This window comes from Callorhinus ursinus, unplaced genomic scaffold (assembly GCF_003265705.2).
Source record: "Callorhinus ursinus isolate GAN/ISIS: 27379988/994484 unplaced genomic scaffold, GSC_fseal_2.0 scaffold39, whole genome shotgun sequence".
NCBI lineage: Eukaryota > Metazoa > Chordata > Mammalia > Carnivora > Otariidae > Callorhinus > Callorhinus ursinus.
This window is the reverse complement of record NW_027397101.1, coordinates 6,576,582-6,601,267: the sequence shown is the minus strand read 5'-3', so window position 1 is coordinate 6,601,267 and position 24,686 is coordinate 6,576,582. Positions and strand designations below refer to the sequence as shown.

The window sequence follows — 24,686 nt, the reverse complement described above, 5'->3', positions numbered from 1 at the left end:
TATATTAACATTTTAAATGTTCTTCATTCTGTTCCAGATTTTCCCATTCTGAATACAATACTTAAAAAAACAAACGAACAACCAATTGGAATGGTAGAGATGGGTGGGACCTGGGAGGCCCTCCATGTTCATCCATTTTATCTGCTATTTTTGTGTAAAACAAATGTTTATTTTGCTATCATGATGTACTTGAAGTAAAGCCTTCTACATTAGGAATTTGCTAAAAAAAAAATAAAGGAATTTGCTGAAAATATTCCAACACAAAGTTGGTCAGAATAATTTTTAACTCTGCATAAATACATAGTTGTATAAATGGCTCCAGGAAATCTGATGCTTCATATTTCTAACATTGAGTGTTTTCTTTGTTTTTGTAGGAGTTGGGTAAATATGGCGTGCTTTTCTACAATGCCTGCTTCATGATTATACCAACTCTTATCATTAGTGTCTCTACTGGAGACCTTCAGCAGGTGAGCTGAGGACAGTCATTACATTCCTACGTAGCAGTCTCTTAATAGTTAACTTCTGGTACTCACTACAGTGAAAAGTGTAACGCTAACTAGGATTCTCAGGAGGGTACATGAAAGCGAGATCTGTGATATCACCAGTAACATCTTTGGCACAATCCTTTCTTTGGTATTTATCTTCAGACACATGGGAAGCAGCAGGAAGTAGTCACAAGAACTCTGGACTTGAAGCTTTTTTTTTTTTTAAACTGACAGTAAAAATCTGAGTTTGAGTCTTAATATCCCTATTTACTGATGTGGGGATCCTGGGAAAACTAACTTAGAAGGGGATTTTGATAGTTTTAAAAATGGATTTAGTTATCTACTGCCTTTATAATGGACATTTTGAAACATAGGCAAAGTAGAGAGAATAATTTAATGAACGTCACGTACCTACCACCCTGTGCCAACACTTTCTGGCATTTTGCCATTCTTATTTCATCTATTCCCATCTGCTTTCTTTTTTTTTTTCCTCCTGGAATATTTTAAAGCAAATTCCAGCAGTCATGGCATTTTGCATCTAAATATTCTGGGATGTACATTTGAATTTTGAGAATGTGTTGTTCATTTGGTGTTTGCCCTGCTTACCTGTTCACTGCACACACATGAGAGACAAATAAAATAGTTAGTAGGAACAGAGGAGGCCCAGCTGGAGGGAGTGAAAGCCAGTCTCAGGAAGGGTGAAGATTTGCCCCGTAGCATCCACAGTGGCCGTCTTGAAGCATACCAGCCCCTGCCACGCTCTACTTTTGCAGGAAGTTTCTAGCCATACCACTTCTAAGAATTTTGCCTATATCTTAAGGGAGATGCTTAAGTTCATGTGAGAAAATTTGCTGGGCAAAAATTACGGTCCATCCTGGCCTCTGCCCACAGAACCAAGTCCCAGACATTAACTTTTATTGTTACCAGACCCGGGGTGGGGTTTCAGAGGGGTCCTATGCAGTAGCCATTCACCCACCACGTGACAGTATTGCTGTATTTACTAACCAGCATGCTTCTGTGGTGTACACAGGTTGAGTGGATCCCATTTGTAGCCTTTTAGGGGTTTGAATACTTTTGCTAAGGCTGCCACTCTTGTGGGTTCCTAGGGTGGATGTCAGGGCTTCTCGTTCTTTCTTAAAGCTATACTTTCTCATTTGTACAATTCCTTTCCAAAAGAGGAGACAGCAGAAGAGCTTAGCAGCAATGTTATGAATAGCATGGTGACCAGAAACTGAATTTTAGGTATCTTATGAGTTAAATCCACTAGATGTATCATGTTAATAATTTTATAACATTGTTTCAATAGGAATGTTTGTTCCCACATCCAAACCATTGCTTTATAAACTTGTAACATGTGCTCTCAGAAGTTTCACCTGCTTGTGGGGCACCTGGGTGGCTTGTGGGAGCATCTGATTCTTGCTTTTGGCTCAAGTTAGTATCTCATGGGTGGTGGGATGGGGCCCCACAATGGGCTCTGCACTCAGTGGGAAACAGTCCACTTCAAGGTTCTCTCCTTCTGTCCCTCCCCTCACTCTGTCTCTCTCTCAAGTAAATAAGTCTAAAAAAAAGTTTCACCTGCTTGTAATGCTTAGCCTCACAGAATTATTATACTTTCTCAGTTAATAATCAAAATAATAGCTAATATTTATTGAGGACTTATTCTATCAGATTTGTTCAAAGCATTGGACATGAACTATTTCACTGCTTTCCACAACAGGCCTCTGAGGAGAGGGTACTGCTATTATCATCATCTTTTAGACAAGGAATCTGTGCTCTAGCACAGTGTTTAAATAGCTTCCAGGGAGAGCAGGTGAGCCATCCGGTCAGTCTGATTCTGGAACACATCTTCCACTGGAATCCCAGTTACTTTATTGTATGTGAAAAGTGTTTCTTTCCTTCATGCATGAAAAACCATAACCTGGCACTTATATCTTAGAAAGTACAAGAGGCTGAACATATATTTTAACTTATTAAATAGTAGTGTTCTAGGAGAGAACTGTGCTCCTGTTTTGGCTTTTGGTGCTGAGCTACCTCAGTATTTACTGTCTGTAGCCTCTTCTGTTGCCTAGGCTCCTGAGATTTCAAACAGAAGTTCCTGTAGGCGTCTTAGAGGCCCAGATGTGGTCATTATTCACTGGAATTCCAGATGGATCAGAACTAAATATATAGATTTATTTAAAAATCTATATGAAAATTATAATTTAGAAAAAAATAGAATGTGTTTATAACTGTAAGAAAGGCCTTTTATAGGGGTGCCTGGGTGGCTCAGTCATTAAGCATCTGCCTTCATCTCAGGTCATGATCCCAGGGTCCTGGGATCGAGCCCCGCGTCGGGCTCCCTGATCAGTGGGAAGCCTGCTTCTCCCTCACCCACTCCCCCTGCTTGTGTTCCCTCTCTCACTGTGTGTCTCTGTCAAATAAATAAATAAAATCTTAAAAAAAAAGGCCTTCTATAAAAATGACAAAATACAAAGTCATGAAACTGAAACTTTGACTCTATTTTAATTTAAAAGTATCATATGATAAGAGATGCCAAAAGATATGGGGTACTTTCTGTAATCAGTCATTTTTAAAACCCTGTAGAAAAAGTGGTGATATTTTTCACTAGTAAGATTGTTCTGCTCTGTTCCATTGAACCATAGCAAGCTTCTTCCAATTGGTTACTTTTAACTATGGTTGAATCCATTTTAGATTGTGAACCAAATACAATAAAGAAGAGAACTTACGTAATTAGGTCTGTTAGTCTAGAAAATTGTGTTTTATTTGCAGTTTGGTGTGATTGTACCAAAAGTTGATTGATGAATTAGGGTGAAATGTTAACTTATTAACGGAAGTACTTTGCTGAGTCATTTTTCCTGGTTGACTGGAGAGGTTTGGAGGTTGTGGTAAGACTCATGTGTATGACTCACCACACTGGAGGTCACTCCTGGACCTTGGACTTAACACAGTCAACAACATCTTGATTCTGCCTCTGATTAGCAAAGTCAGCAATGCCAGCTCCTCTGGTCAACAATTTAGGCCCCTGGAAAATACTGATTGGGTGACCTTTCTTTAGTCATTCGAATTGCTGCAATAGGTTCAGAGTACATGGTTTATTACAGCTGATGAATAGGGAGAAGTAATAGGACTTATTTTTCTGATAAAAAAGCCACATAAATGCAAAACAAAAAAGATTCACATTCTATCATACTTTTACAACAATAGCAAGTCTAAAGGAAGCAGTACTTTATTGTTATTCATCTTTAATTAATTTCTGTTTTTTTAAAATATTTACTTGAGAGAGAGAGCGCGTGCACAAGACAGCATGAGCAGGGGGCAGAGGGAGAGGGAGAAGCAGACTCCCCGCTGAGCAGGGAACTTGATGGGGGCTCGATCCCAGGACCCCGATATCATGACCTGAGCCAAAGTCAGATGCTTAACTGACTGAGCCACCCAGGCGCCCCCTCTGTTTTAAAATAAATGTCATACTACATTATTTGTTAAAATGTCAGCAGCACAGTCTCATCATTATTAAAGGAACAAAACAAAACTAAAATCTATTAAAATTTAGAGTGGCAAAGAATCCCAAATATTTTTATGAACATTACTATATAGCCCTCAGTGGTTTATATGGCATCAGGAATATATAGTTTTTATTTACTGTTTGCAGAAATACTTCCAGCTTGTTGAATCAATAAATATTTTTCTACCCTTGGTTTGAAGTTTGGAGCATATGGTTTTTTCTTATTGCCAGTTTTATTTTAATTTTAGATAATAGAGTGTTTTCTATGTCTTATGTTTGGTTTTGGTCTTTGACTGCCTTGGATATTTTCTGCCCCTATGATTGGCTTAGGCTTGCCAGTAAGACAGATTCATATTTATTTTTCTTTCACAAGTAAGCATTTAAAGAAAAGCGTTTTATGATGGAAACTTTCAAACCTATACAGAAGGAGAACAAGTAGTATAACAAACCCCATGGACCCATCAGCCAGGTTCAACAATAGTCAACATTGATTGTGTCTCTTTTTTTTTTTTTTTAAAAGAAGTTAAGGCACATTTATTTTTTTTTAATTTTTTAAATTTATTTATTAGAGAGAGAGAGAATGAGAGATAGCACGAGAGGGAAGAGGGTCAGAGGGAGAAGCAGACTCCCTGCTGAGCAGGGATCCCGATGTGGGACTCGATCCCGGGACTCTAAGATCATGACCTGAGCCGAAGGCAGTCGCCCAACCAACTGAGCCACCCAGGCGCCCCGTTTGTGTCTCTTTTTGATAAGAGAGTAGGCAAAGTCTCACTAATGAAACAATGACAAGCATGGCAAGGATGTATTAATTGGCGGAGAATTCCATTCTAATTGGCCTAAAATTTTTGAATTATAGACTTGACAAAGATTTAAATAATTTTAAATCTATAAAGTTACTAAAACTTGACTAAGAAAGTTTTGCCTAGGAGAAAGTGAATAAAACTTATATTTAATTATGTTATTCAGCACATACTTAATATAGTCTTGAGTCACCTTAAAATCATTTTTGGATGCAGGCAAAGGACAAATCATGAATAAAATGCTCCTTTTTATTGTTACCTGTCATTTCAAGAGGGTTAATTTCATTTTCTCAGCTAAGAGACTAAGACTAAGGTCTTGGAGAGTTGAAACTCTCTCATAAACTTCTCTGTCCCAGCTCCTCCACCCCGATTACTTGCTTGCTTTGTAAGTAGCAAATAATAGTTTATTTGTTCATAATACTTACTAAGCATTTGTAAATTCTTTTTTTTAAAGATTTTCTTTCTTTTTTTTTTTTTAAAGATTTTATTTTTTTTAAAGGGGGGGAGGAGGCGAGCAAGCAGGGGGAGGAACAGTGGGGGAGGGAGAGAATCTCAAGTAGACTCTGTGCTGAGCGCAGAACCCAAGGTTGGGCTCCATCCCATGACCTTGAGATCATGACCTGAGCCAAAACCAAGAGTTAGACGCTTAACTGACTGAGCCACCCAGGCGCCCCAGGCATTTGTAAATTCTTGAAAACAGTTCACAGACTTAATTTTCTGAACTTCCCAACATTATTAATTTTATGATAAGCTTTCTTCTAAGATTATTTATACAAAAAGTAAACCCAACCATGATTTTGCAACTACGGAAACTATCGCTATGTTTTGTGCTTGCCACCTGCCATCTTCCAAACAATTTCATTAAATCCTCACGTTGACCTTTTGAGGAAGTTTAAAAAAAAAGATCCCTGTTTTGTAAAATGAATCTGAGATCCAGGGAGTAAAAGTAATATGCCCAGCCTCACAAGCTGGTATTGCCTAGGATTTTTTAAGTTGTATTTTCTGTGTGCGAAAGTGTTTCCTGTACTAAAACACACAATTTGGTAAAAGCCATAGGTTTAAACTGCAATATTATTAGTCTAACCGTTGTTTTCTTTCTTTTTCATAATAGGCTACTGAATTCAATGAATGGAAGAATGTTCTGTTTATCATACAGTTTCTTCTTTCCTGTTTTTTGGGGTAAGAAACCATCCATAAGTAGAAGCTTGATCTATATGTCTTGACAAATCAAATCAAAATATACATTCTGTCTGCTCTGTCAAAATCCCTTTGTCTGTGCTTCTCCAGCTTTTTCTGGAAAGTAGCCCTGCAGCAGAGGAGTGGAGTGGGACCCAGGATCCCTGGGAACACAGCCTAAAAGACCAGAAGCAAGCATGAAGCAGTTTTATTTTTGAAAGTCATGGTGATGTTACATTCTACTCCAAAATATGATGTTGCCTATTGATTTTGGAAAGTTAGTCTGAATGACATCAGCTGATGTATCAAATTTAGTACTGTTTGTTGTCTTGGGCACAATGTTCCAAGTTTTTCAAGATGTTCCACCTCACATAAATACGTGGAAATGATAACCATTTATGCTAGTGTTGTACCTGCTATATTCAGGGAGATTTTTGAGGTGAGATGTCCAGGCCATTGTATTGTCCCAACAATTTTAGACTTTTGTTCTTAAAATTTTCCTTATGTCTGTCTTCCTGTTGAGAAGCCATGCAGCTTATGTCTTTTTTTTTTAATCTTCTAAAAGCTTGAAAATTCCTTTTCATGAATAGATAATACATGCAACTGGTAAATAATCCAGGGGCTGCAACAGAATGCACAGGGAACATAAGCTCCCCTCCCTTCTTCCCTACTGTCCAGCACTACAGTTTTCCTCTCCAGAGGTAACCACGGTTTGACAAGTCCTTGGAGTATCCTCCCTGAGCTGGGCTCCCTGCATATACAAACACCCATGTCTTATCTCATGTGGAAAGGTGCTTTGAATGACTGTCTCAGGGAATTAGTTATCAAAAGACTTTTCCTGTGAAGAAAGATGGATTTCCTCATTTTTTTTTACTACCAGTACTGTAATTTTCATTATGTTTAAATGAACTAAGAGCAACTCACAGTCTCCTTGATCAACACTTAAAAATTCTCAAACTTGATTTTAATTGCAGTGATTAGTCACCTATAATAAAAACATTTATGTACATCTTCCATTTCACTAATTCTCTCTCTAGCCGTGTCTGATTTGATGTTTAATCTGTTGATGGACTTTTTATTTATTTATTTTTTTTTTTGGAGAGAGAGTGCATGAGTGGTGGGTGCTGGGGGCACAGAGGGAGAGGGAGAGAGAGAATCTTAAGCAGGCTCCATGCTGAGTGTTGATCCTGACGTGAGGCTTGATCTCACTACCTTGAGATCATGACCTGAGCTGAAATCAAGAGTCAGATGCTTAACTGACTGAGCCACCCAGGTGCCCCAGGGCTTTTTGATTTTAACAATTTTATATTTTATTTGTAAAAGTTTCACAGTTTTTTTGTTTTCAAACTTACTGTTCATTCCTAGTATCCTCTCATTGGTGATCTTTGTGATTGTAGTAACTTTCATTTCTTTAAATGTTATGCACATAGCTATGCTGTATTCTGTATCTAATGATTTCAATATCTGAAGTATTGAAGAATCTAAATGTGTATATAGTTTGTGACTGTCAAACTGTGTGTAGTTGGTGACTTGTGGTTGTGAGCATATTGCTTAATCTAAGTGCTGTGGGCTGATTGCCAGTTCTCAAATTGCAAATCTGAGAAACTTTTCTGTAGGGACGGATTGTTTTTGCTCCTGCTGGTAGCCAGGTATTGCCCTCGACCTGGACTACTACAGGCATTTTCACGGGTCTAGGCTCAGTGGGCTAAAGTGTCCTTCCCAACCTGGGGTTTGGTTCAAGGCTCAGTTTCTAGACAGTGCTCTTCTGCTAAGGTTTCTACCCTTAGGCACCCATGTTCTCTTCCAACTGTCCTGCTGCTCTGACTCCTGCCTGGTCCTAATTCTTTCACTCTGTTTCCAGGACCTCCTTTTTTAAAGGAGGAGAGTTTGGGCGACCTCTTGTGCCTCTTTCAAGACCAACAATCTCTCAAGTAGTGTGTCCTTTCCTGGCACAGGAAGGTCCCGTAGGGCCCTTAGGCAGCCATTGTCAGAAGCTTAAGTGAAATATTTGTAGTTTTCTCAGTTGTTGTCACGCATTTTACTTTGAAAAAAATCTAAGCTGTGTTTGTGAGTCACCCTTTGTCAAACCATCTTTTCTTTTCTCTCTGATTAAAAAAAAAATTCAATCCATATCACACAAACTCAGACTAGCACCTTTCTGTGACGAAGCCCAGATTCACCTATGGACGACAGAGCCAAGTTTCAAAGTCTGTTCTCATTTCACTGTAAACTTGATGAGATACTGTTTCTATTTTTGTTTGCTTGTTTGTTTTACTTGCACTATCCTGCTTAATCACTCCTTAAAGGAAATCAAGAACTAAACCCTGCGAAGTCTCTGTCCTCAGGATGATGTGGTGGGTGGGGCCTACATGGGAGCCTCCACTCTCTGGGAGGCTTGACCCCATCTGTATATAATTCCATATACTTTTTTCCCTGCCACTTAATAATGTGCTTCTTAGAAAACAAATACTCTTGATAAAAGTGCTTAATATGTCATCAGTAGTCCCTTTGCAAATGAAAATGCCATAAAGGCATAGCAATTATAAATAAATCAGTAAAAAAATGATGGAATCTTTAAGATTTCAGGTTTTATTCAAATTTAAAGATGAAAATTATGTAGGTCTGTTTGTAAAGTGGGTCTTTGAGGACACTAAAATCATGGCACCCTTCCAACAGCTAGGTGTCTGAACTCTGGAATCAGATGGCCTGGATTTGAATCCTGGCTCTGCCACTTATTAGCTCTGGGTCCTTGGACAAGTTAGCTAACCATTCTGAGCCTCAGTGTCCTTATTTTTAAAATGGGATCTTTAACGATGAAATAAAGTATCTGATTCATAGGATGGGGTTATATGGCTTGAATGAGCTAATAGTGGTGAGCACTTAGTGCATGCTGGACACACGGCAAATGCTCAGTAATGTTAAGTGTGGTTGTTATTGTTAATATTTCTATTTCTTGAGGTCCATGTGTTTTGGGCTCACCTCCTTTCACTCCAGGCAGAATTGGTACTACAAATAGTCCATGGCTTCAACCATTTTTCTTGTATAACATATATAGTTGACTCTTGAACAACACATGTTTGAACTGTGTGGGTCCATTTATGTGTGGCTTTTTTTCAAAAAATACCTACAGCTCTGTAAGTGCATTTTCTCTTATGATTTTCTCAATAACATTTTCTTGTCTCTAGCTTACTTTATTATTAGAATATAGTATATAATGCATATAATATACAAAATATGTGTTAATTACCTGTCTATGTTCTCAGTAAGGCTTCTGGTCTACAGTAGGCTATCAGCAGTTAAGTTTTTGGGAAATCAAAAGTTCTCTCTGGATTTTTGACTGGGCAGGGGTTCGGCACCCCTAGCCCCTGCGTCATTCAAGGGTCAACTGTACTTTACCTTCAGTGGTCATATTTGAATCCTGAAACTGCTCTGGAAGGAAGCTTCAATTTCGGCAGGGTGGCTTTTTCAGAATCCTTTCTTGAAGTTTCTTTCAAAGGATTGGGTCATTTATTTCTTCATAGTAAGAGAAGCCATTGTAAGCTTCTGAGCACATTCTCAGTTTTCAGAACAACTGGTATGGGGCTCGTCTGTCCCTTTTCTTCAGTCCTTGCTCAAGGAATGACTCAGGGCTCACACATATGCATCCCAACCCTTGACTCCAGAGGACTCTGATGCTCAGCTTCTTATTTACTTTGACTCTTTCAAGTTTGCATTTCAAACTTGCGTTTTCTAACCACCAAACCCCTGTCCCATGTTAAGTATATAACTACAAAATTTTAACACTTTAAAAATGTATGTTAAGTGAATGGAATGGTGATAAAGGGCAGACTTTTAGTTTTCTTTTGAGTTAGGGTGGACTCAGCTTTCAGAAATGCTATTTCTAATCAGGAGTTTGTAAATAAAGCATATGATGAGTTTAATTATGTCAGGAAGGTAGACTGGATTGTGGAAGCTAAGATAATTTAATGCAGGCAAAAGCAAAATATAGACTGAAATTTAAGTTGACAGGCTAGATTTTAAAAAGCTGGGGCACCTGGGTGGCTCAGTCAGTGAAGTGTCTGGCTCTTGATTTCTGCTCAGGTCATGATCTCAGGGTCACGAGATCAATCCCTGCAGGGCTCGGTGCTCAGCGGGGAGTCTGAGGATTCTTTCCCTCTGCTCCTCCCTCCACTTGTATGCGTGCGCATGCGTGCGCGCGCGCGCACACACACACACACACACTCTCTCTCTCTCTCTCTCTCTCTCTCTCAAATAAATAAATCTTTAAAAAAGTAAAATAAAAACCTTGCTTTGCAGGTATTTTTAATCTTGCTGAAAAATTACGGGCTCTGGTTCATTCATACCAGCAGCAGGCACCAGCCCTCAATCTTTGGAGGTGATGATTCTAATCTGTTTCTGCCCCAGTAGCAGACCCTTTGATCCCACTGAAGCAGTAATATATTCCTTAATAAAAACATGAAAGTACCAAATATTTTTTAACCACAGGATAAAAGAATTTCTATTCCTTGAACTTTCACTGATACTGCCGGGATGTAGTGCATGAGAGAAAACAGGATTCTGCGGATATAGCTAGGGCACAGGAACGACAGGACTTTAAAGAGTGCAGATATTCCCACATTCCCAATAAACCAAATCTTAATGTAAAATTGGTGCTCTGGGAGGATGGACCATATATATGGTATGACTTGGGCATCCCTGGCCCACCACTGAGGTCTTGGATAGCAGTGTGTTCTTACTAGAGATGGGTGAGATGAGATTACTTGAAATTCTTTGAAATTCGGAATTAGATTACTATGCCAGGGCGCCACTATAGTTGGTGGAAGGAATGTAAATGTGGCCTGTTATTATTTGAATATTTGTGTTGAGCTTATGTAAATGCTCCTTCACGGAATGATAACCAGCACAAGTTGTAAATGAGGTCATTTGAGTTCTATTTGTGACTGCCATGAGTGTGTCAAACAACCTTGGGTAAATCGGTTTTTTGTGTCATTTTCAGAAACAGTAAGCACCTTGGAGCAGGAGTTCTGTTCCAGGGATTTCTATGTGAGCATGTCTGTCTCTTGGGGATCTATAAACCCAAGCATGCTGCTGGTATCTGTTGTCTGAATGTGAATCCATGTATGTGTTATTATTTTTCAAGCATACATAGATGATATCTGATTTAGAAATGCAGAATGGCAAGAAGCTACTATTAAATATCTTTGCATTTTATTAATCCACAGATGCTAAAATCAAAACTACTGTCATGCAGAGGTGGACATTTTTAATGTTAAAAATGGTATGGTTTCCTTTGTACTGAGTTAATGGAGGTTCTTTTAGTTTAGAACCTTGGTCGTCTTAGCCAGAGGACTACATAGGTGCCTATTTGCATATAGAAATAGATTGCTTCTTAGAAAATTGTAATACACTACTTTGATCCTTGTGGTTTTATATTTACCCTCTCTGGCGACACCTAGTGGTTATACTAAGAAGTGCTGCCTTTTTGTCTAGAGGCCCTCCTTAGACAGTGGCTATTTCAGACACCCCCAGGCCTCAGAGAGGGGGGCTTCTCCTGTCCTCAGCCCAGCTGGTGAGTGTGTATCCTACTTGCCCACACTCATGGTGGATGGATCCAAGGTATCAGCCAATTCTGAATGCAGGTGGAGGTGGTTTCACTAAAGGGTGGGTTGGAGAAAACGTTGCATGATTGGAACCCTGGAGTAGGAATTTTTAAACAAGAATAAAAATAATATCCATGATTGCCTTGGGTTTAAGGCTACATTCATTTAGGAAGTCTGCAGGAAACTTTTCTATGTCTGCTAAGTTGGGTTAGACCCCTCCCCTGTGCTGTAATCTCTAGTATTTTATTAGACTCACCTCCTCCACGGCCGATGCTGTGGGTTATCTACTCTTACTATCTGGGCCAAACAGAGTAGGCACTCAGTAACATCACGTTGAGTTTTTTAATCTTTTTATTTTATGCATGAATAGGATTATTTATAGTTCCTGGGGCTCTGAATTCATGTTGAATTTATTAAAATTATAAACATTAAAAACCTTAGATTTTTTTTTAAGGCTTTAGGTTCAATTTATAAATACTGTTGCTCTATTTATAAAGCTAGTAATTTTTGTACTAACATAACATTTAATTATTTGATTAATGGCTTATTAACTCAAGGTTAGCTGATTAAAATCTCCTAAACACTTTACTGTAAGTTGGTTTCTTTTACCACTCAGTGGATTAAAAAAAAAATTTAAGCTTTTTAAACTGCATTTACAGATTGATTCACCTGATTTTTCTCCAGCTACTCCAAGCCCTAATGAGGCTCTCTGCAAAGCTTATGAGCCAGGTTGCTTCACACACCAAAGCAATTCTTTGCAATTTAGTAAACCAAACTTAGAAATGTGGTAAATCAGCTTCCTTTAAACATCAAATACTGTGTTCAGACTGACACGGATTTTCTTACTTCTTACAAATGAAAATTGCAAGTCTAATCCCATTGCACATTTCAGTTTCAAACCACAGAGGCCAAGATGTTGGGTCCTCTAACTTGTCAAATGGTTGTGATTACTTTAATAACAGAGATGCGTGTTATTCTGAAGATTACAGAATTTAAGTTTATAATTGCTTTTATTCCTTAACATAAAAGCGTGGTGTGCTTGATCGCTAAGATTTTTTCTTTACCATCCCTGGTAAGAAACATACTCAGGCTGAAAGTGGTTACTGTGTTGATTTGTGATCTGGATTCTCTTATTAATAGAGATTCTGGCCTGGACCAGGGCCTGGGCACTAAATTTCTGCAGGAAGAGACTAACACACAGGGACGTGGGCAGAGCTCTTTCTTAAGAGTCTGATTCCCTCTGTTCTGCCCATGGGGGATCCAGGCTTATGCCTCCTAACTGGGATTTAGCTTTAAAATCCAACACACCTTATGATCTCTCTGTATCTTTTTGGGTGGATAGAATTTTGCACCCCGCTTAGATTGCAGCTAATTTTCTTCACTTCTTGATTGGAATGAACATATTTCTTCTGATTGGATTCTGTATTCTCTCTCTCTCTCTCTCTCTATGTATATATATATATGTATATATATATATATATATTTTTTTTTTTTGTACTGGTGCTTGGTCACAATTCTGTAGTCATTTTCTTAACAGTAAGTGTCAATATAGTGAATTAACTGGTATAGGGCATAGGGGTGTTGTTGGCATGTGGAATCCATTAATTTCTTTCTCCTTTCCTTTCTCTTTAATCCCCAGCACCTATTTCATCCATCCCCACACCCACCTCCCCTCTGGTCACCATCAGTTTGTTCTCTTTTGTTAAGAGGCTGTTTCTTGGTTTGTTTCTCCCTTTTCCCCCCTTTGCTCACTTGTTTTGTTTTTTAAATTCCACATATGAGTGAGATAAAATGGTATTTGTCTTTCTCTAACTGACTTATTTCACTTGGCATTATAGAGTATAATACTCTATATATATACTCTATAGCTCCATTCATGTTGTTGCAAATGGCAAGATTTCATTCATTTTTATGGCTTTGTAATATTCCATTGTGCATATACACCACCTCTTCTTTATCTGTTTATCAGTGGTTGGACCCTTGGGCTGCTTCCATAGTTTGGCTATTGTAAATAATGCTTCTGTAAACATAGGGGTGCATGTATCCCTTTGAATTAGTGTTTCTGTATTTGATGGGTACATACCCAGTAGTTTGATTATTGGATCATAGGGTGGTTCTATTTTTAACTTTGTCAGGAATCTCCATACTGTTTTCCACAGTGGCTGTACCAGTTTGCATTCCCACCCATAGTGCACGAGTATTTCTTTTCCTCCACATCCTTGTCAACACTTGTTGTATCTTGTGTTTTGGATTTTAGCCATTCTGTCCTCTCATGTGGTTTTGATTTGCATTTCCCTGATGCCGAGTGATGTTGAGCATCTTTTCATGTATCCATTGGCCATCTGGATGTCTTCTTTGGAGAAAAGTCTGTTCATGTTTTCTGCCCATTTTTTAAATTGGATTATTTGCTTTTTGGGTGTTGAGTTTTGTAAGTTCTCTATAGATTTTGGAGACTAACCCTTGATCAGATCTATCATTTGCAAATACCTTCTCCCATTCAGTAGGTTGCCTTTTAGTTTTGTTGATTATTTCCTTTGCTGTGCAGAAGCTTTTAATTTTGATGTAGTCCCAATAGTTTATTTTTGCTTTTATTCCCTTGTCTCAGAAGACCTATCTGGAAAGATGTTGTTATGGCCAATGTCAAAGAAATTACTGCTTGTGTTCTCTTCTAGGATTTTTATGGTTTCAAGTCTCACATTTAGGTCCTTAATTCATCTTGAATATTAATGTGTATGGTGAAAGAAAGTGGTCCAGTTTCATTCTTTTGCACATTGCTGTCTATTTTTCCCAGCACCATTTGTTGAAGAGACGTCTTTCCCATTGAATATTCTTGCCTCCTTTATCAACAATTAATTGACCATATAATTGTGGGTTTATTTCTGGGTTTTCTATTGTTTATTGGTCTATATGTCTATTTTTGTGCCAGTACCATACTGTTTTGATTACTACAGCTTGGTAATTATAATCTGAAGTCTAGAATTGTGATACCTCCAGCTTTATAGGATTGCTTTGGCTATTTGGAGTCTTTTGTGGTTCCATACAAATTTTAGGATTGTTTGTTCTAGTTCTGTCCAAAATGCTGTTGGTATTTTTATAGGGATTACATTAAATATGTAGATTGCTTTGTATGGACATTTTTTATTTTATTTATTTATATTATTTTTTTATTATGTTCAGTTAGCCAGCATATAGTGTATGGATATTTTAACATTTGTTCTTCCAGTGCATGAGCATGGAATGTCTTTCCATTTCTTTGTGTCATCTTCAATTTTTTTTTTTTATTGTTTTCTGAGTACAGGTCTTTCACCTCTTTGGTTAAGTTAATTCTTATGTATCTTATTATTTTCGGTGCAGTTGTGTAAATGGGGTTGTTGTAATTTCTCTTTCTGCTCCTTCATTATTAGTGTATAGGAATGCAACAGATAGTTCTGTATGTTGATCTTGTATCCTGCAGCTTTACTGAATTCACTTATCAGTCCTAGCAGTTTTTTGGTGAAGTCTTTCAAGTCTTCTATATATAGTATCATGTCATCTGCAAATAGTGAAAGTCTGACTTCTTCCTTATCAACTTGGACGCCTTTTCTTTTTGTTGTCTGATTGCTGTGGAATCCATTAATTTCAGTCTCTTTTGTCCAAAGCCTGCGGTCCCTCGCTGATTTTCCCTTCTAACCACCAGGGGTTCTCAGCTGCCTGCCTGGTAGTGTCACATATGTGGAGCTTTGCTGCTGCCCACAGCCAAGGGCCCCATCTCAAACCCAATGAGGGAGAACTTCTGTCAGGCATCGTGTGTTAAAAATATGCCCGGTGATTCTTTTTTTTTTTTTTTTAAGATTTTATTTATTTATTAGAGCATGAGTGGGGTGAAGGGCAGAGGGAGAAGCAGACTCCCCACTGAGCAGGGAGCCCGATGTGGGGCCCCATCCTGGGACTCCAGGATCATGACCTGAGCCGAAGGCAGTCGCTTAACCAACTGAGCCACCCAGCTACCCCAAAAATGTGCCCGGTGTTTCTGATGCACACAGAGGATTGAAGACCACTGTAGCTCTAAAAAGATTTCAGACCATTAAATAAAAATCTCCCCATCCTTACTCCCTTTACATGGAAACATAATGGGAAATGCACAGACAGAACAAACTTCCTAAGGTAGGAAGTTTGGCTAATGCTCGACTGGACCATTTTCCTGTAGAAAGTTGGAGTTATAAAGATGTTTTAAGATGTAGGTTATAAAATCTTTATGGGATGTTTTTCTTTTTTATTTGTTTAAAGTACTTGTGGGTGGGTCATGCACAGACCCTTCTTTTTTTTTTATTTTTTTTTTACTTTTTTATTGTTATGTTAATCACCATATATTACATCATTTGTTTTGGTGTAGTGTTCCATGATTCATTGTTTGTTCATAACACCCAGTGCTCTATGCAGAACGTGCCCTCTTTAATACCCATCACCAGGCTAACCCATCCCCCTACCCTCCTCCCCTCTAGAACCCTCAGTTTGTTTTTCAGAGTCCATCATCTCTCCTGGTTCGTCTCCCCCTCTGACTTACTCCCCTTCATTCTTCCTCTCCTGCTATCTTTTTCTTTTTTCTTAAAATATGTTGCGTTATTTGTTTCAGAAGTACAGATCTGTGATTCAACAGTCTTGCACAATTCACAGCGCTCACCGTAGCACATACCCTCCCCAATGTCTATCACCCAGCCACCCCATCCCTCCCACCCCCAACCACTCCAGCAACCCTCAGTTTGTTCCTGAGATTAAGAATTCCTCATATCAGTGAGGTCATATGATACATGTCTTTCTCTGATTGACTTATTTCACTCAGCATAACACCCTCCAGTTCCATCCACGTTGTTGCAAATGGCAAGATCTCATTCCTTTTGATGGCTGCATAATATTCCATTGTGTATATATACCACATCTTCTTTATCCATTCATCTGTTGATGGACATCTTGGCTCTTTCCACAGTTTGGCTATTGTGGACATTGCTGCTATAAACATTGGGATGCACAGACCCTTCTTAATCTGTTATACCTGGCACAGTCAGGCACACATCCAAGTGTTTCCTTCCTTTGCCCCAGGTTTCTGTTGATGTACTCCACAGTTTTGTGCAGCTATTACAATTCAGCCCTCACAACAGCAGTGGTTGGAGCCATCAAGGTAAGTGGGTGAAGCCTTGGGAAATGGGGAATTGGCAGTGAATCCAGTCTTCACGGGAGAAGCAGAGTTCGATTTTATTGTTGTAATGGGTGGTATAGGAAGCGTGGAGGCTTGTGACCTTTTCAGCTGTACCTGAGTGATCTCTTCTTAGATCTTCTCAACCCCAATCCATGAAACCGAGGGAGGGCTTGCTAATTTAAACAAGGAGAGACAAATTATGACCTTTAATTTGGGGGCAGTAGGAGGGGATGGTCTGGGAAAATGAAGTAAAAAAAGCAGAAAAATATTCCAAATTTTGCACTCACAAGATACCTTGTTCAGTACCTTGTTTGTACACCTTGGTTTTCTGGGAGAACCCGTTGACTAAGAAAGGGAATCCTTGTGAAGAACTGTTTTTAATTTAGATATATGCTCAGTTATAAGGTACTAAACTCATGGATTGTGTGTAGGTATGTTTTGTGTCTGTGCGTTTGAACACACACAACAATGGAGAGGAGTCTGGGGTGTTCCGTGCTCTGTCCCTTGCGTTGTTTTTCCAATCACACAAATAGAGTGAGTGAGGAAGACTGCCTGCTCTAACAGGAGACTTGTCTGTTGGCTACGCAGACCCTCCTAGAATACACAGGGCAGGGCACTGCTTGGAATTTGCTGGATGTCTAATCCATGTAAATTTAGGGTCAGTATGATTAAAATTCACTACCCAGTGGTGGTAGAGAGCTGGGATCTGGAAAGCTGATTACAACTCAACTCTTACAACTTTTTTCCTGTGTGTTAGCTGTAAGGGGCATGAATGATGTAGTGTTCTGTAATTACCATGCCATATAAAGCCACATGTAACGGTTTTTTATTCATTCATTCAACATTCTGTGAACAGCTACTGTGTACAAGTCTTTGGGCAAAGTAACTAAACTAAAATATTTAGTTTCAGATTTTACCATATATATATTTTCCCTCTAAATCCTTCCCTTTTAAAAAGACTAATCCTCTTTCTTTTTCTGCAGAATGTTTCCATTGCCTACATTGGAATGTTAGTTGGTGGAGACTACATTTTCTCTGTGTTAAACTTTGTAGGGTTAAATATTTGGTAAGTGGGATTTCTAAATGAACTGATTTTAGTAAAATATGAATTTTAAAAAGTGTGATTAATCTGTTACAAGTGAAAGAACGGGAGGTGTTTTGACATTTTAGTTTCTAAGATAATTTTACTTAAATCACTCAGTTCATCTGTTTTTATGACATGCTCCGTGGATCATGGGGATGTGTATGATGAAAATTCAAGGGGCTGAGATCTGAGTTTATTTCGTGTGTCTTTCTCACCAAAAAAAAAAAAAAAAGGTTCCTAAGTTGTTTGCCTTCATTTTGCAAAGTGGGCCTTACTGACGTCCTGCTCCGTCAAAGCACCATACATTCAGGATATTGGGAGGAGGGGCTGAGATACTTTTGAAAGGCATTTTGGGGTCCTAGACACGGGACACTGTCTTAGGATAATAGTATAGTTTATTCAATAATAAACAAATATTTATTTTCTCTCCAAAGTTTTGTATTGAATTTGATCTATTCTTTTTCTGCCCCAAAAGATTTCTAAATAAGGGGGTAATTCTCATCAAGTAATCCAAAAGCTAGGAGAAAAACAGGGGTCTCAATCACTCCCTTCAAATTAAGCTGGCTAGATCTTTAAAGATATATATTTTATACAGACCTTGGTGGTACTACCTATGAGTTTATTTATTTTCACTTTTTTTTCCTCCTTTCAGCATGGCAGGGGGCTTGAGATACTCCTTTTTAACTCTGAGTGGCCAATTAAACCCTAAACAACCTGTGGATGAAGAAAACATTCCTCTGGATTTGAAGAGTTAGAATCTGAGGCAGGATTGCAGACTGGGAACATGGGGGTGGGGGGCACTCCCCGCTGTAGGAATGTGAAGCCAGACGTTCTGGTCACCAACAACGCTCAGCCCCCTGGTTAAAGCACAACAGGAATGTCTGCCAACTGCGAAGAGAACCTACCTCACACGTTACTGCACAGTGAGCCATCCTCAGCCCCGAGAAGCGTATTTGGGCAAAGCCTTACCATCTGAAAGTGAATCTTTCAGAGGAGACCATTGATTAAAGGGATCGTAACCGAGTGCGGGCAGAGCACTGACCGTTTGGTCACCCAGCCACATCTCTGAGCTTTGTTCGCCAGTACCAGGTGCGTTTAAGAGAACGGAAACGGCTGATGGTGTGAGAGTGATTATCATCAGCACCTTGGCCTTCAAGGATCCCAGCCAAAGCGAAGTGCCAGTGAGAACAATTTTCTTTTCCAATTTAAACAAACATGTCTTTATTTTAATAAAATTAGCCAATTTGGGTGCCTGGGTGGTGCAGTTGGTTGAGCCACTGCCTTCGGCTCCGGTCATGATCCCGGAGTCCTGGGATCGAGTCCCGCATCGGGCTCCCTGCTCAGCGGGAGTCCACTTCTCCCTCTCACTCCCCTTCTGTGCTCTCTCTCTCTCTCTCTCTCAAATAAATAAATAAAATCTTTAAAATAAAATTAGCCAATTAACTGCAAGTTATTTGTTAGCTCTGATTTGATCATATATGTTGGTATCTTTTCCCAATCATCAAAGTAAAATAAAAAATAATTTATATGCAGGTCTCATACTGTGACATTATTGTAGATAGGCAGAAAGACTCTGTCTGAAGGGTGATATTCCTTTTAAGGCTCATGCTGGAAAATATTACAAAATAACTCAATTGGGAAAAAACCTCAATGTGCCCTATTCACATTTAAGTAGCTCATATTTTTCTCCCCATATCCCCAGGTTTGTTCAGGGGGTTTTTGAAATTCAGATCACTTGGATTTTAACCAAAGGTACATTTTTTCATAGGCTCATCTGACCTCCCAGAACTCATTCCCTGTGTGGGAATGAGCCCTGAATGGATGAACATTATTATTTTCATTTCCATCAAGAAATGGGCTGGTGTACCTGGCTGGCTCAGTTGGAAGAGCACGCAACTCTTGAACTCCTGAGTTCAAGCCCCACGTTGGGTGTGGAGCCTACTTAAAGTAAAGCAGTGGGCCATCCCTGTTGGGGCTGTGGTGCAGGGTGAGGCCCCAGTCTGGGAGACAGGAGCCCTTCTAATCCCACCTCCACCTCTAACCACCTGACACATTCACAGGTTACCTTGCCATTGTGGCCTCCATTGTTTTAATCTTAAAGTTGAACTGGATCTCCAAATCCTTGCTAGGTCTCACTTTCTAAGTTTCTAGAAGCTGAGCCAGATGTGGGACAGAGCAGCAAATGAAGGAATGATTATATTGATGCATTGTTTCAAATTACCTTTTAAAAAAATTTAGTTTTGGGGCACCTGGGTGGCTCAGTCGGTTAAGCGGCTGCCTTCGGCTCAGGTCATGATCCCGGGGTCCTGGGATCCAGCTCCATGTCTGGCTCCGTGCTCAGCAGAGAGCCTGCTTCTCCCTCTCCCTCTGCCTGCCACTCTGCCTACTTGTGCTCTGTATCTCTCTGTCAAATAAGTAAATAAAATCTTTTTTTAAAAAATTTAGTTTTAATTGTAAAACACACAGAACATAAAATTTACTATCTTAACCATTTCTAAGTATATAGTTCCATAGTGTTGAGTATATTCAGATTGTGGTGCAAGCAATCTCTAGAACATTTTCATTTTGCAAAAGAAACTCTGCACCCATGAAACAGCCCCTGGCAGCCATCGTTTTAGTGTCTGTCTCTATGCATATGACTACTCTAGATATCTAAGTGCGATTGTACAGCGTTTGTCCTTCTGTGCCTGCCTGCCTTAGGGTAATGTCCTCAAGGTTCATCCTTGTAGCAGATGTTAGAATTTTCTTCCTTTTGAAGGCTGAATAATATTTCATCATATGGATGGATATACCACATTCGGCTTATCCATTCATCTGTCAATGGACAGTTGGCTATTTATGAATAATTCTGCTATAAGCATGGTGTACAGATGTGTGTACAGACCCTGTTTTTAATTCTTTTGGATATTAAAATTTATTTCCTCTATATACAGAACACTTCTGACATCAAATGTGTGTTTTTTTGTTTTGTTTTGTTTTTAATCTCATATCAAGGAATTCTCTCTGGACACCAACCAGGTGTCCTACAATTCAATTCTAACTGCCTGGAGCTATAGTGCAGACCCCGCAGGTGAGGGACTCAGTCCCCTAAGACTTCCCCCACTTTAGATGCCAATCCCACATCCTGTGCTTCTGACCAACTGGCCATGAGATCAGGGGTTTGTACACCCCCCTCCCTCAGGTTGGATAATTTGCGGGAATGGCTCACAGAACTCCGGGAAAGTGCTTGACTCTCTATTACTGGTTTCTTATAAAGAATACAGCTCTGGAACAGCCAGGAAGAAGAGATGCATAGGAAGCAGTGTGTGGGAAGGAGCTTGGAGCTTCCATGCCCTCTCTGGGTGCACCACCCTCTGGCACATCATTGATGTATTCGCCAGCCTGGAGCTCTCCAAGCCCCATGGTCCGGGCACCCTTACTCTTTCCTATAGCAGCCGCACCATTTTACATTTGTGCAAGGGTTCCAGTTTCTCCACATCTTGTCTGACTTGTTATTTTTCTGAGTGGTTTTTTGTTTTGTTTTGTTTTGTTTTGCTTTGCTTTTGTAGTAGCCATTCTGATGGGTGTGAGGTTATTATCTCATTGGAGTTTTGATTGTATTTCCCTAGTTTTTAGTGATGTTGGACATTTTTTATGTGCTTGTTGGCCATTTATATGTCTTTGGAGACGTGGCTTTCTAAATCCTTTGCCCATTTTTGAATTGGGTTGTGTGTTTTGTTGTTGCGTCATTGGGGGGTTCCTATTTAATTTTTTTTCTTCTACAATCACCCTGAGTACTTCCTTACATGACCCTGTCTTTTTACCTTTCTGTGGCGACTTCTCCTGCTTCCATGTGTGGCCAGCAGAGGGCGCGCAAAGAGCAGCCCGGAAGCATTTGCAGTTTCTAGACGATCCCTAAAGACCCAGTTTCCCGCGCTGTGGCGGTGGTGGGAGCTCCAATCTGGTTTTCGAATTAAGATTAGTTGAGGAAGCTGGGTGCGGACAGGTGGTACGAAAGGGATTCATGAGCCTCAAGGAGGCTAAAGAGGAAATGTAGCCTAATGCCCCAGGTCTCCAAATTTCTTTTATTCTTACTAAATTAAGATGTTGCAAAAGCCATTTTACAATGGATGGGACCAAGAAAATTAATTTAATATCCTTGATACTTTGCTTACTTCTGGCTATTGTACTACAAATAATAGCGACACCATTTGTTAACTTGGACTTTTCCCTGCTGTGTTAATATTTTTCCTGCATATTAAATGTATCGCAAGTACAGGGACACTGGAGTTTCGGACAGCTGAGTTTGCTTAAAGAATAGAACCTAGTTTAGAGAAGAGTTATATATATTCTGTATATATACATATACACACATTTCTATTTCTATTTCTATATAGTATCTAAGCCCTCAGGAAAATGGTGGTTACATATGTCAATTTCAGACTTCAGTTACTTTTTTTTTTTTTGCACAATCATTTGAGTTTAGTTTTCTCCTTTCTTTTCAACTTCATTGTTTTTCAGCTACAAAATAAGCTTAAAACCACAGGTTTGAGTGTACCCTCTGTGAGCGTACATGGGTTTGTCTCAGCCCTGGGGGAACATCTGGTCACAAAGCACTCTGATGCTGGAGACCCCGGACAGCTCACCGTCTGCCAGGAGTAACCGGGCAGCGCCGGCCGCAGACGTTGCCTAGACAAGCTGTGCTAGCGATCGAGGAAGAGCAAGGAGAAGGAGCACATCGCCAGGAAGAAGAGCGCCCACACTCAGAAGCCGCTCTTCATCGCCCTCCTTGAAATCCTCAGGGACTTCTACGACTAATTGGTGAATGCCATCCATCTCAGCTTCTTGTTGTAAAACCTTCTCTGTTAGAGTCTGGAAATTTCAACCACTTTTCCTTTGATTTGCCCTGCTTCATCCAATAGGCTGTTCACTTCACCAATTAGGCACTGATTTTCTTGTCCAAACATTTGTGTTTCTTGCAGGGATAATTCATTTTCCCTTTGCTGTCTCCCCGGGTGCCCGATTCAGGTTGTGCTTTGCTCAGAGTCTTGTTTGGATATTCCTCAGTGAAAGGTTTTTCTTCAGAGACTTTTGAAGGTTTCTGTGAATTTTCTCAGAAGACATGGATTCTCTTGTCTTTGTATTTGGTTCTGGTTCCAACTTAGATAATCTTTTCTCATCACCACTTGCTTAACTCCGGTGGTTCTTTGTCCTGAGTGAAGTTTGCATACTGTTTTAAAGTAACATGCTGTGAAATCTGAAACAGCACTCCTGTTCTTGCTGGAAATGTATCTCTGTGGGCTGGTGTTCTTAGTTGCCTAATGGCTTCTGAGCAGATCCTCACCAATGTCTGAGCGTCCCTGGTCTATCTGATCCACATTCAGGCACAATGTGGCTATAAGCATTCATATAATCTGCACTGTGTTCCAGAAGATAACTTCTCAGTTTGCCAGTGCGTAAAATCTTGTGTGGGACAGAAAACATGGATGGTGACCAGTTGGGTGCAGTAAGGGCTAGTACAGAGTAGGTGTCCAAGGCACCGAGATGGAGGCCACAGGCCTTTTTCTCCCCCAACCTACAACCATCCAATCCATCAAATGAAGACAGCACCTTCCTCCAAGGGTTATTGTAAGAATTAAATGAGATAAGGCATGGAGAGTGTTTTGGCATTGCTTTGGCCCCCAGTGACCAACAAAAGTTAGTTTCTGTTGTTAATTATATATTATTGTTATCATTCTTGTTTCTAATTATGGTGGGAAGAACTCTAAAGAGAGCATCGCTCTACAGAGAAGGCATATTGGAAGGATGACTAGGAATTTATCAGATGGGGACAAGGGTGGAAAAACCACTTCAACTTTAAAGTCTTGGTTACTTGGCCTTATGAATCATTTTTGTTTTCTGTGAATGAATATGTGTACTTGGGAATACCTTTTGGGTGCTGGGGTTTGTCAAGGGTCAGCAACCTAGCCGACCAGTAGCTGCTGCTCTGTGGTAGTTTTCAGGAAACTGAGGCTCTCAGCAGCTCAGAATCTCTGTTTCCTTTCGGTCATCAGACACTGAAACTTGTGGACAAAGAAAGCACGCCCCTTAGGATGAAGCCAGAAAATCCCAAGCCCTTCCTGGGGATGCTCAGATTCAGGACATTCTGTCTGTGTGCCTTCTGACTTTTTCCTCCACTCCTCTCATGATGAGCCTCAGGTCATAATCTCAGGGTCTTAAAATCAAGCCCCGTGTCAGGCATCATGCTCAGCATTGAGTATGCTTGAGATTCTCTCTCTCTTTCTGTCTGTCTCTCCCCCAACTCTCTCTCTCTCTCTCTCAAATAAATAAATAAAAGGATAGATTCAAGACTTTCCTGAATGAATTTTCTATTGTAAATTTGAATTTGAAGCCATGTAAATGTTTTATACATTTATAAAACAAAGTTAAACCACAGAGAATTAAAAAAGATGCAATCTCTGAAAAAAACGAAAGTGAAAGAAACAAATATATTTACACCTCAGAGGACAAAGTCTATGTGTTAAGAATCAAGATATTCAGTGTCAGAGAAAAATAATCCAAATATAAAATAAAAGATATTAAGTAAAACTCACATAATCCTAACTTTGACTCATGAAGTATATTCACTTAAAAGAGTTCCCCAGTTTTGCCCTAGAAAGGGTTAGAAATAATGACAAAGTGGGGTGCCTGGGTGGCTCAGTCATTAAGCATCTGCCTTCAGCTCAGGTCATGGTCTCAGGGTCCTGGGATCGAGCCCCACATCACGCTCCCTGCTCCATGGGAAGCCTGCTTCTCCCTCACCCACTGCCCCTGCTTGTGTTCCCTCTTTCGCTGTGTCTAGCTCTGTCAAATAAATAAAATCTTAATAAATACATACATACATACAT

General features: G+C 39.7%; 1 protein-coding gene, 1 long non-coding RNA gene and 1 pseudogene across 4 annotated transcripts in view; 1 reads left to right on the top strand and 2 right to left on the bottom strand.

The window, feature by feature from the left end:
• SLC35D2 (solute carrier family 35 member D2) overlaps nucleotides 1–19,352 on the top strand; it is a 50,898-nt gene extending 31,546 nt beyond the window's left edge. Inside the window, exons 8-12 of one of the 2 annotated variants that reach the window (XM_025851662.2) lie at nucleotides 375–467; nucleotides 5,899–5,966; nucleotides 16,640–16,718; nucleotides 17,720–17,802; nucleotides 18,473–19,352. In XM_025851662.2, coding sequence (XP_025707447.1) covers nucleotides 375–467; nucleotides 5,899–5,966; nucleotides 16,640–16,718; nucleotides 17,720–17,802; nucleotides 18,473–18,575 — 426 coding nt within the window. In that variant the 3' untranslated portion in view covers nucleotides 18,576–19,352. The remainder of the gene's footprint in view (nucleotides 1–374; nucleotides 468–5,898; nucleotides 5,967–16,639; nucleotides 16,719–17,719; nucleotides 17,803–18,472) is intronic. The other variant, XM_025851663.2, reaches the window with a different exon arrangement.
• LOC141370598 (uncharacterized) overlaps nucleotides 1–24,686 on the bottom strand; it is a 63,936-nt gene that overhangs the window by 26,989 nt on the left and 12,261 nt on the right. The window lies entirely within an intron of this gene.
• On the bottom strand, nucleotides 22,503–23,283 carry LOC112808537 (syntaxin-18 pseudogene; annotated as a pseudogene).